Source organism: Mycetomoellerius zeteki, unplaced genomic scaffold (genome assembly GCF_001594055.1).
Source record: "Mycetomoellerius zeteki isolate Tzet28-1 unplaced genomic scaffold, Tzet1.0 scaffold275, whole genome shotgun sequence".
Lineage (NCBI taxonomy): Eukaryota > Metazoa > Arthropoda > Insecta > Hymenoptera > Formicidae > Mycetomoellerius > Mycetomoellerius zeteki.
Genome location: NW_017257255.1, coordinates 395,435 through 411,447, shown reverse-complemented (window position 1 = coordinate 411,447; position 16,013 = coordinate 395,435). Strand labels below are relative to the sequence as shown.

The window sequence follows — 16,013 nt, the reverse complement described above, 5'->3', positions numbered from 1 at the left end:
GAGTTTAACAACTAAAAAAAATTAAATAAAGTCTGAGGGCATTTTACATATTTCGGAAAATGTCCGATTTGGCTTATCAACGCTACATAAATAGCATTTTAGTCGTTTCCGTAATTTTCTTACAAACAGCACAATTTCCTCCATGTTTATCGATTTCTCTTTATCTAAGTTAATATATTTTCCAACTATTTTGTTCATTGCTATATCTATCGTCTTTCATTTTTATTTCTTTTTTAATCAAAAATCACTTTTGCGTATTGCGACCGTTCGTACAAGAAAATATATGATTCTGTGAAGAGAAAAGTCTTCGTCTTTAAGATTCAACCATAAAAGTTCGTCCATGTACAAAGGGTTCGAGCTGTTTTGCATTCGCTGATGAAAATTCGAATGATTGTTTTAAATGCACTAGCAATATTGCTAGCGGGCTGCCACTCGACTCATATTCAGCTTTACCCTGCGTTGCTCCCTAAGAGTCCATTGCATCAACAGTGTTACAGCTATGGTTAACTAATCCATTTCGTTTTTTCGACATATTAAACAAGACTTACATTTGCATAATAAATTAACTATATAAATTTAAAAAATGTATTTAAAAACTTGTGTCGTAAAATATGTAGACATACTATGTTGGATAGCTTAAAGCTAAAGAAATGATATGGGCGATATTCTAAACAAGAAGGTGGAAAAATTGACAAAACTTTAAGTAAAATACATCATACTTATATATTTTACTGAGTCAATTTAAAAAATATTCTCAAACCTACGTCAATGAAAATACGCTTCTTAAAAATTTGTAATTTTTAGAAACAATGCAATTCTTCTATTTTAAATAATAGTTCCACAATGCAGACAAATACAGAGGATTTAGTTAACCACGCTTAACACATTAATTGCTGCAACTAAACGCGTAAAAAAGCTTAACGTTGATTACGCTCAAATACATGGGCAATCGATAAAAGTCGTATAAAATCGTTTCAAATGCACGTGCAATCGCATGACTACTCGTGTATAAATAATATGAGGATCGCCGTCTAACTACAAGTATAAGATAAGAAACAAGTTGTGAGCAGCAAAAACATATGTATAATTACGAAATATATATTATATATAGGATGTATATAACATATATTTCATGATTTTACCATAAACACACACACATACATGCGCGCGCGTACTCACATATGTAGGCACGCACGCATATGTAAACGAAACAAACACACATAGGAGCGCAACGGCAGCTAGATGATCGAACACTTTTGGTATGTTGTTCCTTCACTATTTTTTCCATTTTTCTTCCTCTCTCGCTTTCTTCCTCTTTTTTTTCTATCGTTTTTTGTTTCTGCCTCTTACATTCTATCTTTTTTTGCGCGTACACACATACATAAACACATGCACACGCACACATCGCACACATGCGTACTGTATACCATTTCGTATATATATATTACACGCTTTTTTCTTTGTCACATGTCATTATCGGTTCATTGCGCGCGTAAGAATCGAGAAAAATATATATACATAAAAACACGTCGTGGCGCAACGGCGATAGCAGAAGTAATAATTATAGTTTAATAATAATAGTAATAGCGTATAGACATGGTAGATTAGAAGTTAAAGTATCGCTTGCTAAATATATTCGAATCTCGTATAATTTTCGCTTCCTTTCTTATTTGGGGCATAATATATTCTTTATCCTTTTCATTTGCGTTTCTCTTATAGCTACTCGTTAAGAGAATTTAGGGTATAGGAGGAAAAATAGGAGCACTGCCGAGATGGGAGTTACAGCGATAAGTAGCCAATAAGTGTCGCTGAAAGGACATGAGTCACTATTCAAATCCAAAATCTCTCAAAACGTGTTCTACAATAAAAGAAACACAGACAAGAAATTGTGTTCTGTACAACGCGGTCTTTCAATTGTTTCTCGCTTCGCTTTTGCTCTTTCTTTGTACAATACTACTACGTTATATATTACATTTGGTTAGATCACTTTTCAATCACTATCATACATAAAAACTTGCAAAAGGTGTACCCCGTACCATAAACCGCGAAATGTTTTCAGTTAGAAAAATTTCGTCGCTGTCATTATCGTACTTGGTGTCCACGTTATTGTCACCGTCATCGTCAACATCAGTATTCACATTAATATCGTCATCACCATCGTTCCGATTATAGAATAAGATATTTAGAAAAATTACCGAAAAGTGAAAGGAGGAACAATATCGGTTGTCATCTCGCAACATCTTGTCCTTAAATCGATTCACATTGGCATACTGATGATTACAATGACAGATGTGCTGGTAATGGTGATGGTGATGGTGATAGTGACGATAACAGTGATGATGAAGATGATAGCGATGGTGATATTGGTGATGACGATGATGGCAATAGTTGCGGTTATAGTGGCGGTGATAATTGTGACGAGTGGTAGCAAAGTGGTCCATGGCAGGGGATCACTTGTCGGAACTCGGACACTCCCCAGGCTGCTTCATTATCGTGTAATCCAGTCGGTATTGGGCTGAAAGTAAAAGGATTTCGTGTTCTTTGTGATGACAATACGTGAGTAGTATGTGTGATTACGGGTGAAACCACTCAGTATTCAAGTGCTGGTTACACGTTTATATATGTAGCAGTTATGAAACATTATGCTATAAAAAGAAAAATAAAATATAAACATACTAAGAATAGTGCATCTATAGGCGTATTAAATTTATCCTAATTTACATAAAATATTCCAAATCGATCATATTTTTTTTTAATATGGATTTGTACGAATAATTTTATGTAACGTTATCTTCCTTTTTATTTTTTCTTTTCCGATTATCTAAATATCTCCACTTAAATAAAGGTTTCATCAAGATTAGATTAAATTCATTTAAGAACCAGTTTTGTTTTGATTACGCATCGAGTGAATCAAAAGCGTTCTTTCTTCATGTAATGCAACATTCGATTGTATTAACAGGACGTACCTTTCTTCGTAATATCTTCCATCGTCTGATCCTTGCAATCTATCGCAAGATGACTATTACTGCCGCAGTTATAACAAGAGATCTTTGTCTGTGGTATTACCGCCGCTGCATACGTTACCACCGGCGTAGGTGGCATGTACGACGCTTGTACTGGTGCCGCGGCAGCTGCGTTTGGTGGCGGTGGCGGCGGTGGAGTGCTACCAGACGCGGGATGTCCCGTGAATGGATACATAATCTCGCCGTTTGGTTGATACGCTGGTTGATAAGCTGGTCGTGCGGATGGCCCATGCAAAAAGTTGGAGTAGATACCGCTACTGGGACGTAACGTAGTTGGGAAGTGGCCGTGCGGTAGATACGTGAGCTGTGAATGTGTCGGTGGCGCCGGGAAAGAGACGCAGTGCGACAGACTCGGCGGTCCACCGTTCCCATTGCCGGCCCCATTCAATATTCCCTGGCTCTTCTGTCGTATCGTGCGCGTTTGCGAATTCTTTCTGGTAAGTTGCCTGCTCTCCGGTGGCACCGACGATTGCATTGACGACTGCTGGGGTGCTGACACGACATGTGGCGGAGCCGTCGCCGTGGAATGCACCGGTGCGGAAGTCATGTGATCAGTGGCAGGCGGTGCAACGTTGTTGTCAACGCCACTGTTGCTACTGACCCACGGCGCAGCCGGTGGCGTCTCGGGGGGCGATCTACTACCGGTACTATCAGAACTGCTGCTTTGGGAACAGTGTCGGCTGCTCTCGGAGTCGAGTCGCAATGCTTGCAGTTGTCCAAGGCAATACACATGCTGAGCATTACACCTGAAAATATATGATACATATTAAGATAACTGGTTACGTAATTTTTTAAATATTAAATATTAAATGTTAAGTATTATGTTCCAAGCCTGTATATTAAATCTATTAAAATTACATTTAAATATACAAATTAAAAAAAAAACATTTCTATTAGCTTTTGTTCGCTTATATCACAAAAAACATTACATCTTTCGTTTTAAGATTTCTTCTTAACTTTTTGACTTTTAATATTTCTAACGTATTTAATATTTCTAAGACAATTTAATTAAATATAATATTATCTAAAGCACTGACAAAATTCATTCATATATACCTCGAATATCGATTTTGCATTCCAGCTACTGGTACAGTAAGACAAGCATAACATGGTGAATTCTGAGCTGTATACATTGGTGGTGCAGGATACATTTGTATTTGCGCCGGATCTATCGATGGCATACCAGGATAGCGCCGTACATTTGGAGTAATCATATGATTGTGATAATGATGCATCGCCGGATGCTGTTCTTGTAATGACATCGATTTTCCGCTTGTATTACTGTTTGAATCCCCCAAAACCTCTACGCCAGATGCCTATAGAACAAATACAATACAAATTAAAAAAAAACCGTTAAATATAAAAATACAACATTAATTTACAGATACATTATCAGAATGGAAATCTATAATTTTATTCTAATATTTTTAATTAAAAAATATGAGGTTTGTTTTTCTTACAATATCTTATATACAGTAGGGGGAGACCGGCTAAGCTGGCATTTGAATTTTGAGTGGCAAAAATATATCTTATGAATTCCCAATTTGTAGATAGCATCTCGTGTGTCTTCTTTACTAATGAAGTTTGGTTAGTTTAGGTGTGTGTCGCGTTGTTATGTTTAGATAGTCAAACGTGTTTTCGATAGTCAAAAGTAATTTTTGAGACTTCATTTTTCGAATCACATCATTTTTTGTGTATATGGATGAAATGAAGTTGCAAACACCAAAACTTTTTATTGCCATCTTGTAGTCTTATAATCACTCTATAAAACGCTAATAATCATTTGACTAAAATCGTTTACTTTATTACTAAAAATTGCAATTGAAAAAAAGTGCCCACTTAGCCCCGGTCTCCCCCTATATTATGTTTTTATATAATAAGATATGAATAAAAATATTTTCTTGTTCGCGCGAAACTAATATTCATTACTAATATAGTCGTTAACACGACACACACACACACACATCGCACACGCACACGCACACACACACACACATTTATTAAACCAACATTTAAAGTAAAAAAAAACCCCGCAGTTTTTAATATATATATATATATATATATTAAAGTTTAATTTATACAACCATTTTCAGTTTTTATTTTAAAAGTTATCGCAAGATATGTCTCTCGATTCTTGATAAGAAAAAATTGACTCGAATTAAATAAAGAATTTTTGAAATCTTTATATATTGTGCGATATTATATATATAAGCCTCACTTCGTTCTCCATCGATTCGGCGAGCAAATGTGAGGTACTGCTTACGCTATCCAGCTTCTTATCCGCTGAAATCTGATTTAAACCATTGCTGGTTTGACTTTTAACTATACTCCTCAACTGTCCCACTGCGTTCGGTGTCAAGCCGATGTCCCTTAAGTCTTCGTCACTCATTCTTCTTATCTATAATTCGTACATATGAATAATTCAGTTTCGAATTGCATACATATATGCAAATTATATTGTCTGCATAAACATTCTAATGATTAATGTACGAAAATGACGTGATTTTACTTACCTCATCGCGAGAGAAGTTCTGCAGATTGCTCTTAAAATTCGGCATCTCTTTACTCAAAGTCTCTCGAAGGGAATCGCCAGAGTTAGATGACCTAAGTCGTGGCGGTGGTGGAGGTTGTTTCGATTGAGTTGCCGAGATTAGAGTAGACGATGGGTTATCGATATTATGTCGAGAGAAACCCGACGAGCTCGTATTAGATAAAAGAACGGACCGCGATGATGGGAGTAACGGCGATTGACTAGGAAGACTTCTGCTTGCACCGGGCGCTGGTAAAGGCGGCAGGGAGTTGTTGCTGTTACTAGTAGCGTTCGAAACGGAGCTGCTTGTTTGGCTATTTGAGACGCTCGACGATGTGAGACTGGTTGAGGTGGATTGGGTAGATTGCGAGGATGAGGCACGCGAGTTAACACTTGTCCTGCTACGGCCCATTGGCGAATTACTGCGACTAGGAGATCGTGACTGAGATGGCGAGGATTGGCGGCTGACTAAGGGGGAAGCGGGATAAGCCAACACGTCGCTGGTGTGGTACATCAGCTGGTTTCCCATCATAACCTGACTTGGCCAAGGGGGCATATGATTTATGGATGGAAAACCGAGTTGAACGTACTGCGTTGTACCGCCAGATCCCATAGGCATTTGCTCTGGACCAGGCAAACATAGACCTGGTGGAGGTATCGTGAGACCAGGTGGTACTCCTGTGACTATAGCATTATTCCTCATCCCCATTTCTCCTAAACATAATACATCAATATATTGAAAAAATTTTTAATTCAGAAAATGCACATAAATATGTAATTCAAACGTAAAAACGTGGCTAACATTATTGTATTTAAAATAATTTTGAACTGGATATTATAAAACTTGAAATATTATTAGACACAAAAATCCATTTTAATCAAATAAGGTCTTCTTCGTTTATATGTACAATAATTTTGTCTCACGAATAAAATATAAAGATTTTTATACAATAAATCATATACAGAAATTTTATAGCATAAGGAATACATAGTAAATATAAAAATCACTAAATGACTTCTAATTATAAAAAATTTTAAATTATTCAACCATTTTAAAATATACATATACGAATAGATTTTCTAACAAAAAATATTCTACATGATTTATTCAACACATAAGACAAAAAAGTTTTTAGATAGAATATGAATAGCTTTACAGTATTTGTAACGTATAAACAAATTGTCATGTTATTGCTAGCATAGTTATAACTCTCTAATCCTATTAAGCGCACTGTATTCGACTGAGCTGATTCCAGTAAGTTAAACAAAAGATGCAAAAGTAAATATTAACCAGTTATACTTTTGTATTCTGGAAAAGTGGAATGTTAATATCGCTAAATGATTCCACTATGCAATGCTTTTTGTCATGTTATGTCATAATTGTAATTTGTCAAAACGTTTTATTTTTCAATAGATATTATCAATAGATATTTAAAAAGTATGCAATACAGCGTACCGTGATAAGATTGAATTGGTGGTGGTGGCATTAAGCAGCTACCCGATATCTCAGGCTCCATTAATCTTTCGCTTGTACTCATGCACGGTGTACAGCCCTGCATAAATTTAAACTAAATGTACATTATACAATCAAACAATTTCCAACTTTTAAAATAACTAAACGCATTACTACATTACTATACAAATTAAAATAATCACAGTTGCAATATTATAGAAGCATGTTACTAAAAATTATTAAATTTATTATAAATTAATAAATTAATCTAAAATAATATATATAGCACATATATTTATATATCTTTTTATACCCAATCAAAAAGGTTTTTTTCTGTCGATAATTCAAAATAAATATATCGTAATATTCTTTAAAATTTCAATAATTATTCTTTAAGAACTTTGAAAAGGAAAAAAATAATTTAGTAAACACAAGACAATTCAATAAATAAAAAATGAATGTCAATTTTCATAAAAATATTAACTTTTTGTCTTTTGAAAAAATGAAATATTGTGTATTACTTGGGTCGGTTTGAAAGAAGAGTTTATCTTTGAAAGATTCAGACGAGCTTCTTCTTCCTGGAGCTTAATGAATATGTTGCCGAATACGCTTTTCTGTTCGTATGTGAAGGCCGGATGATTCAGTGCCATCGTATACAGCAGTAGCAATTCTTCCAGGGGTTGGTCGTCCACGCTGAAGGTGGTCCCGTTTAACAGATTGGTGATCTCCTGATGGTCAAAATTCGACAGATTTTTGTACAAGATCACCGCACAGGCGTAATTGCACGAGTGCAACAGTGCCATGTAGAGAGCCAGTTTTCTTCGCGTGCGTTTATCTGTCACGCTGGAAGTCAACTCGGCCAGCTCCGAGGCGCTGTTTGCATGGTGTTCCACATCACGTAGGTCATTGTAGTCCCGCTTGCCGATATCCTCGATACACGTACCGAGATATCGTACCTCAAATGGCACGCACATGTTCAGCAATGTGCACATTACATCGATACGTTTATAACTGAACAGACAAAATATAGATTAATATCAAACAATATCATCATATCATTATATCATCATATCATTATATCATAATTTATTATATAATTTATAAAATATATAATAATATATAATTTATAAAATAATATCAAACAATGTGTTGTATCAATATCATCATATCATTATATCATAATTTTTATGCTAAACTTAAAATCAAAGTATTAAAATCCTAATTATAAGTACATAGGCTTTCTAACTCCTTACAATCTCTCTTTCAATAAACTCGTTGCTATCACAAACTTTGAAGAGTGGATAATTGAATCATTTTATATTGTTGTTATCAATTGCTTTTTCATATTATAAATATAACATATATTATACAATTACTATGTATAATTATAAGTAATATACTTTAGCCAAAAAAAAGCATTAATTGGTAATTTATTTTGGTTTTTTAGAAATAACACTAAAAAATATATATATATATGAAGTATAAAAGATAAAACTTCAATGACACATGTATATAATATGTTTCCATCTCTTAGCATTAATAGTTTCGATGTCATTATTTAAATAGGATATTTTTACTACGCGATACGACTATTTCGCATGTAAGTATTTATTTTTTATAATACTTTGTACTTATCTAAATTAAATGCAGATTAATTATTCTCTTATAAATATTAGAATATGTAACATCCTGTTTTTAATCTTACTATTGTTTAAAAACTACAATTTTTAAATTTTCAACATATGCAATTGATAATTTTGATGAAGATGATGAATTAATACAATTAAAGTATATTTTGAGTTAAAAGACATTCGAGTCGTTCGAGTCTAAAAATTCATGTGATAACTTTAGCAGGCTTATAAAAAATAACTTATAATATACAATAGCAAATAAACGTAATAGAAGTATATTCTGCCCCATTATGTCTTTAAATCTTTTTCACTCTTTATCTTTTACCATTTGTATAATAATTTTCAATATACATATGTACATAATATTGAAAGCAAACTTATGTCAAGAACCATTAAAAACTAGCTTATTATACATAATTATTTTGCTTCTTATTTGACATACTAATACTAGTTATTATACTGACGAAACGTTTGAAAATGACAAAATAAGCAAGTAACGCAAAGATAGAGAGATCCGAGATAAAGAGATCTTAAAATAATGAAAAACATAATATACTTAATAAGTAACTTTTTATAACCGAGAGAGTCGCATCGTACAAAAGACATAGAACTACGAGACGACAAAGAACACAATCGTGTTCAATTCAAAATTTGTTGGTTCAAGAAGCACCAGTTAATAATGGCATACAGGAAGCAATGTAACATATACAATAAAATGTATTTAAAAATTTCCAACGATATCTCACGAACGTTGACCGAAAATTCGTCGCGAGGAACGCGCAAGAGCGTATCTCATGGAATGTGCAAAAGAGCAGGACAATTGTGATATTTTCACGAAAGGAGATTTAAGGCGAAGGTGATCGCCCAACGGATAAGGGTGAGGGAGATACAACGCCGAGTCGTTGTAGATCTCGAGGGGTACCGTGCACGCTTCGCATCGAGAGCGACACACGACGCGCTCTCAACGGTTACGCAAAATTACTCCTGAAATATCTCGGGAAGATGCGCGCGTCGGGATCGCGCCGCGACGCTTCCACATTACCTGGACAGATTCCCAAACCATGATACCACGTTCTCCTTACACACCATTGCCAGACAACATTGATACCACTTGGGTAGGAGGAAAGTGTGGAGCAACGGAGCGGACAACCAGCGGGCGGCCTCTCTTTCTCTCTCTCTCTCTCTTCCTCTCGCTTTCCGTCCCTCTATCTATTCGTCTTTCTCCCTCCTTCTCCGGCTCTCTCTCTCTCTCTCTCTCTCTCTCTCTCTCTCTCTCTCTCGCTCTTCTTCTGGAGGGCACCGCACAATCGGGTTGACAATCAGATCCTTGCAAACGAGAACCGTTTCACAGCCGTGTAATGGTATCCCGTTGGGATCCGGTGGTAAGCGACGAATACCGCGGACGCACAAGATGCACAGTGGCGGCAGCGACGGCGGGGGCACGACAGCCGTAACACATTACACACCGTTAAGCTTCCACATTTGCCGTGGCAGTCGTAAAGAGATATTCTGATGCCACTGACGGGATAACGACGGGACCGATGTCCAATCGGAGCTGACGACGAAAATCGTAGTCGACGAGCGTGATCGCGAGGTCGCGCGTGCTATTCGTGCGTGGCGCAGGTACGGCGCGAGGATGACGAACGAGGATGACGACGACGACGACGACGACGACCGACGACGACGACGACGACCGATGACGAGAAGCCTCTCTCGCGGGCGTTCGAGCGAGCGAGCAAGCAAGCGCGTCAACAGCCGCGCGTTCCGAATGTCCCTCGAATTTCTCTGGATATTTCCGCGAAACGAACAATACGTCGTACGATATGGAATATATATTCACCGCCGTTCGACCGTACTCTCTCGCGTTGCGATAACTCGCGAATTCGCTCTCTCTCTCTCTCTTTCTTCCCCTCTCTTACTCACTCTTACTCTCGTCCCTCTTTCTTTCACTCTCTTTCTCACGCGCGCACGAGATGCCGCTACGAATGTATCGGATAGTCGACGCGAGAACGAGATTCGTTCACATGCATTCATATGCTCGCGTTAAAAAAGGTATCGTATATTCGTCGCTTCGCATTTCAGCTGCGTTCGATTTGGCATTCACGGCGCTTATCAGCGTTTTGTGAATGTGAGGCTAGAAAGAATCAAGGGAGAGTGAAGCGGGGATTCATTGGAAGTCCGCCATTTTTAGGTAATTTTTTAATAACAAGCGGGATATTTAGCCTTTTTAAACTACAGATCCCGGTTACATTCATGCCGTCACCGATGAGAAGATACTATTTTAAAAACGGTCAGTACTTCGATATACAACTGCCAGCATTGAACATCTATAGTTCACGTTACGTATAATATAGATTTTTAGTGCTGGCAATATATGCAATGAAAGAAAAGATTGGCTGAATAATATATGGCATAGTATTTTTAATTGATTGCAGCAGTTTTTGGTTGCGTTAACCTATCGAAATTCTATACTGACATTGCGAATAGGCTAACACAACCAAAAATTGGCTGTTGCAGCCAATTAAAAATACTATGCCATATTTTATCATCTAATTTGCTGCAGTAGTCAATCTTTTCTTTCAGTATGTATATCAGAAATATCGAAACACGGTCAAGGCAAAGAGAATTAGAGGGACCCTGGCCTTGGCCCCTCTTTGAACTTTGGGCTAGGGCTGCATCAAGGATCTAAAGTTGCTGTGTTTAATATCGAGCCACAATTTGTAGTAGCATCTATCAAAGTGGGGTGAACTTCTTTGCCAAGTTTAACAAAAATACAAAAATTTAGTCACCCATCCGATCCAGGATTCTATCCATCGATGCTCTTTATCTATATGATCGTACCGGCACTATACTTTCGTGATATGATATATGAATATTTAATGTGGATGGAGATAAATTTTTATAAGAATGTGACATACAATGATGCCATCTACAAATTCGGAGGAACATTTAATAAATATAACAAAGATGAAATGATTTCAAAGCCGGTATTCATAGCCTGATATAGGTTGCGATTTACTTGATGTTGCAAATGCTTTATTGACCAATCAGAAGAAAGAATTTTATGAATTGACCAACCAAAAAGTTCTTTAAAAGGTTTGTTCGCGTTGCATGCTCCAACATGTTCCAATATACTCCTACCATAGCTCCTACTTACTCCAACGCACTTGGTAAAGTGAGAAGGAGCTATGGTAGGAGCTGTTGGAGCATGTTGGAGCTCACAGCATTTGCAGCATGAATCGCATCCAGTCGATTTTTAAGACCGGAGTACACAACCCAAGCAGAACAATAAGTCACGATAACGTCAAAATGACATTAAAATGAATCGGATTGAATAATGAATCATCACTTTTGGAATCATCATTTATCAATTTGGAATTATTTTGATATCATAATGACTTGTTCTTGCTTGAGGATCTTTACATAACCTAAATAGCATAGAATTCAAAAGAGTTCAAAAAGAATTCAGTGATATGTCATCGATTCTGAGCTTATTTTCAGATGCGACAAGAATTCTTTTCAGAACTTTTCAGAAAAAGAATTCCTTTTGCATCTGAAAATGAATTCAGAATTGATGACATATCATTAAATTCTTTTTGAACTTTTTGTACTATTTGGGAATTGGGTATATCCAAATTTGCATAGCCGCATAAAGAAAATTATCCAATCGCATTTCTCTTATAAAAAGGAATGTAAAATGTGATTGGATAATTTTTTCTATGCATACATTAATTTATGTGACTATACAAATTTATGTGGATATACCTTAACTCATAATGCATAAAGCATAAGAAAATCAAATAATCAATCTTTTATTTCACTGAAAAGAAGGAAATGAAGGATTTTGATTAATTTTCTTGTAGATTATGCATTATGAAGACTCTATGCTCTTGCCCTTATATTTGAAACTATCTTATGTATAGTCTTAAGATGTCATGAACCAATCAGAAGGCGATATTCATAGTCCATTGTCGTGTATCGTGTCGCGAATCGCGCTGGTGTCACGGAGCCAGTAAAACGTCGCAAAACGACGTTCTCATATCGCGGACTTATGGGTGCGGCTAGTATATTACCGACATGAGGGCCTTTTTCCTGTAACCGTAAAATACCTCCGCGCACTACTGCCCTCTGAAGAAATTTAAACTACACAACAATATCCATATTTTTTGCGGTGCTTTTAATAAAAATAAATCGCTGACATCGCTAAAATAACTAAAATTTATCAAATTAATAAAGATTTCAACGATTTCAGCGATTTATTTTCATCAGGAGCACCGCAAAAAAAATAGGTATTGTATGTTTTACATCCACTTCTTTAGAGAGCAGTAGTGCGCGGGGGGCATTTTATGATTACAAGAAAAAGGTCTTCAGGTTTCTTTCTGCTAGAAACCGCGGCAAACCGCGCCTATTTTTACATTAAACGTGTTGCACGCATTTCGTTTATGTTTCAATTTTTAACAGCAAATATATATGTATATATAAAACAGCCGTATTGTAATTTCTGCATATTTTAAAAGAGAAACCTTCCCAGGTAGAACACGGAGTCATAATTAAGTCATAATGATATCACAGGACGTTATCATGATGTCATTTGATACCAAAAAATTGACTTATAAATGACGAATGAGGTCACGATGATGTCCTCATGACTTCTGTGTTCTACTTGGGTTAGAGGGATTATGCCGGCGTTTTATGTGATACCATCAAAAAATCGCTCGTACATACACTACTGCCAGTGACTACATCCATTTTCTGACTCTGCCGATAAAATCATAACCGCGGACGAGATATTATTAAAACGGCCGGCCCTGAGCAATTTTAATAATTATCAATAGGCCCTTAAAAGTTATGATTTTTTATTATACATATAAGTGTTCCATGAATAAGTATTGTTATTTTATTAACATGTATATTTGTAATGCTATAATATCTTATAGCGATTTATTCGGTTGAGGTATACTAGTGTGCACTAGACTTTGAGGTCTGTTTTTTATTACTGCACTTTCTGAATAGTACCTACACACAGTGCAATAAGTTGAAGTGAAACAAATATACGTTTGTTTCACTTCAACTTATTGCACCGTTTCAGAGTGCAGCAATAAAAAACAGACCTTATAATGACAGAATTTAATGATTCAAAAGTAACAAAAAGCCGCAAGGCTTTTCTTATCAACTAATGTGCTGACATAAGGCAAGAGGTATAAAAAGTGGTTTTTATTAGCGTGGTTTTTTTACATAATTGCTCATGTGAAGTGTTTCTGACATCCCAACATCATATCTCGATTTTTATTGCTCTCTTTAATGATTTGTAATTAAATAAAGACTGATAATATATTGTACATTCTTTAAATAAAGATAAATGCAAATATTTTTTTTAAATTGTGTGAAACAATTTGGACTAAATAAAATAATATATATATGAATAGCATTCATATATATTTAGCGATAAATAATTTAATTATAATTTATCTATTACTTTCCCTGGATTATATAGGAATGCGAAATAAGAGGTGAATGATAGAATTAAACGATACAAAAGTAACAACAATCCGCAAGGCATCAATTATCTTTTATTAAAAACATTGTGTACATTGTGCGGATTTCGTGTAATAAAAAGTTATAACAATAATCGCTTATTGTGACACAATTGAAATATCTAAAATAGTCATGAATTGAGTTTATGCCTAACGAATGTAAGAAGTAAAACAAAAACCGTGCAATAAAGCCTATTGATCGGAAAATATTAAAACTGTTAAGAATATGTTATTTTATTTATTTCATAATATGCGTTAATATTTCAACAATTAGACGATCGGGGTGCGCGACTTTGAGGTTTGCTTTGATTCGGGCGGGCGGGCGCGTCATGTTCACGCGCATTACTGCGCAGTTCATTCAATTGCCAGGCAGGTTGCTCGGATAATCGTGCCGCTCTTCTTCACATTTTCTTTTGAAACGTAATCACGACAAATTTTACAGTATACGATTATTAGCTCGCACGATTAATTATCAATATTATTCATAAAAGGATCGAGATGACAATCATGTATCACGGAACAGATATTTCGGTTAATTCATTTGGAATCAAAATGCGATGGAAAACAAAATTTATTACTATTTCGTGATAATTACGGACGACAACTATTTTAATTTAACGTAAAATTTTTCTCTCGCTTGAGTATAACTCTCGATTATGCTTCGAATGGCATCACACAAATCACAAAAAGCAACGCTAATAAATATTCTCATGCAAATAACGCAATTCATGCGATTCCTACTTTCAGAATTAGTATAGTTTGTGTAATTAATAATTTAATTAATTTTTCGTTTTTGTGCATCTTTCGTTATACGATCCGTATAAAAAATTAAGCGTAACTTTGGAACTATTTGTCAGTAATAAAAGAAATATTTCTCTTTTTTATTAATTTCTAGCCCATTCCATTAACTCTAATCATACCTTACAAACATCGTAATAAAAGATTCAGCCCTTTTATCTGCAGCTTTGACTTTATTTCGCAATGATGAGGAATTGATGTGTAGTTTGATATTCATTTCTAAAAGTTAACTGCATTATAGTAATATAGATAATACTATATTACATTTTTCAGATGATATCTTCCCTTTCACGGGTACGATCTTGATGTGATGGAAGAGCTCAGTACCCGGAGGATTAAAAAGAACGGTTTTTCTTACGTATCTAAAAATTTTCGGATCTATCTGAATGATATATCTAGGTGAATTTTTAGACACTTGAGTAAAATCGTTCTCTTTGTATGAAAATCCAATGACGGGGAAGCTAACGTATGTTCGTCACCGATTTACAATAATTGAAAGTGAACGAACCGCAGCTGGTTCGTTGCGTCGCGCGTTTGCTTCGGTAGTTGAAGTACCGAACTAATGGACTTTTCACAAAACCCATTCAATGGAATTCTATTTCGATGATGGAATCATATTCGATGTTTTGACAGTAAGCGGAACTTTCATTGAGACGTTGCTGCATGAGGTGGTCTACATTACGATCACTGCAATTCTCACGCCAAGTGACAAGTGCTCCGAACACGAGGTGATGTCGACCTCGTATAAATGTTACTCACTTCGCAATGGTGCAGTGTTCGCACAGTTTAGCAACTACTGTTGCTGTCGGCTAATTGAGGATATGCTCTGTCTGTCAGCAAACAGTTCGCAAACCCTTAGCGATCGATTGACTCGGGTTCGTCTCTGGGTCGCCCAAAAAGGCAGAGAAATGAGCGCTCTGATCAGAGCGCTCATTTCTCTACTAGCGTCTCAATCGCATTTAATCTTGGTTAGAGCCTAGCTGTTAGTTTTTTTGCTCGTGACGAGGGGTTCCCATTTCCTAAATTGTCTAGATTGTTAGATTC

The 16,013-nt window shown here is 35.9% G+C and overlaps 1 protein-coding gene across 2 annotated transcripts; it reads right to left on the bottom strand.

The window, feature by feature from the left end:
* Window positions 1-229: 229 nt before the first annotated feature.
* Window positions 230-10,536, bottom strand: LOC108724136 (flocculation protein FLO11). Of its 2 annotated transcripts, none has more exons than XM_018450328.1 (8): window positions 9,680-10,536; window positions 7,528-8,017; window positions 7,010-7,121; window positions 5,537-6,267; window positions 5,242-5,421; window positions 4,080-4,339; window positions 2,967-3,769; window positions 230-2,515 (listed from the first exon to the last, which is right to left on the bottom strand). In XM_018450328.1, the coding sequence occupies exons 1-8, from the start codon at window positions 9,724-9,726 to the stop codon at window positions 2,451-2,453; spliced, it is 2,688 nt and encodes an 895-aa protein (XP_018305830.1). In that variant the 5' UTR covers window positions 9,727-10,536; the 3' UTR covers window positions 230-2,450. The 2 variants fall into 2 exon arrangements, with proteins under 2 accessions (XP_018305830.1, XP_018305831.1); XM_018450329.1 differs by having other exon boundaries at window positions 7,010-7,106.
* Window positions 10,537-16,013: the final 5,477 nt, after the last annotated feature.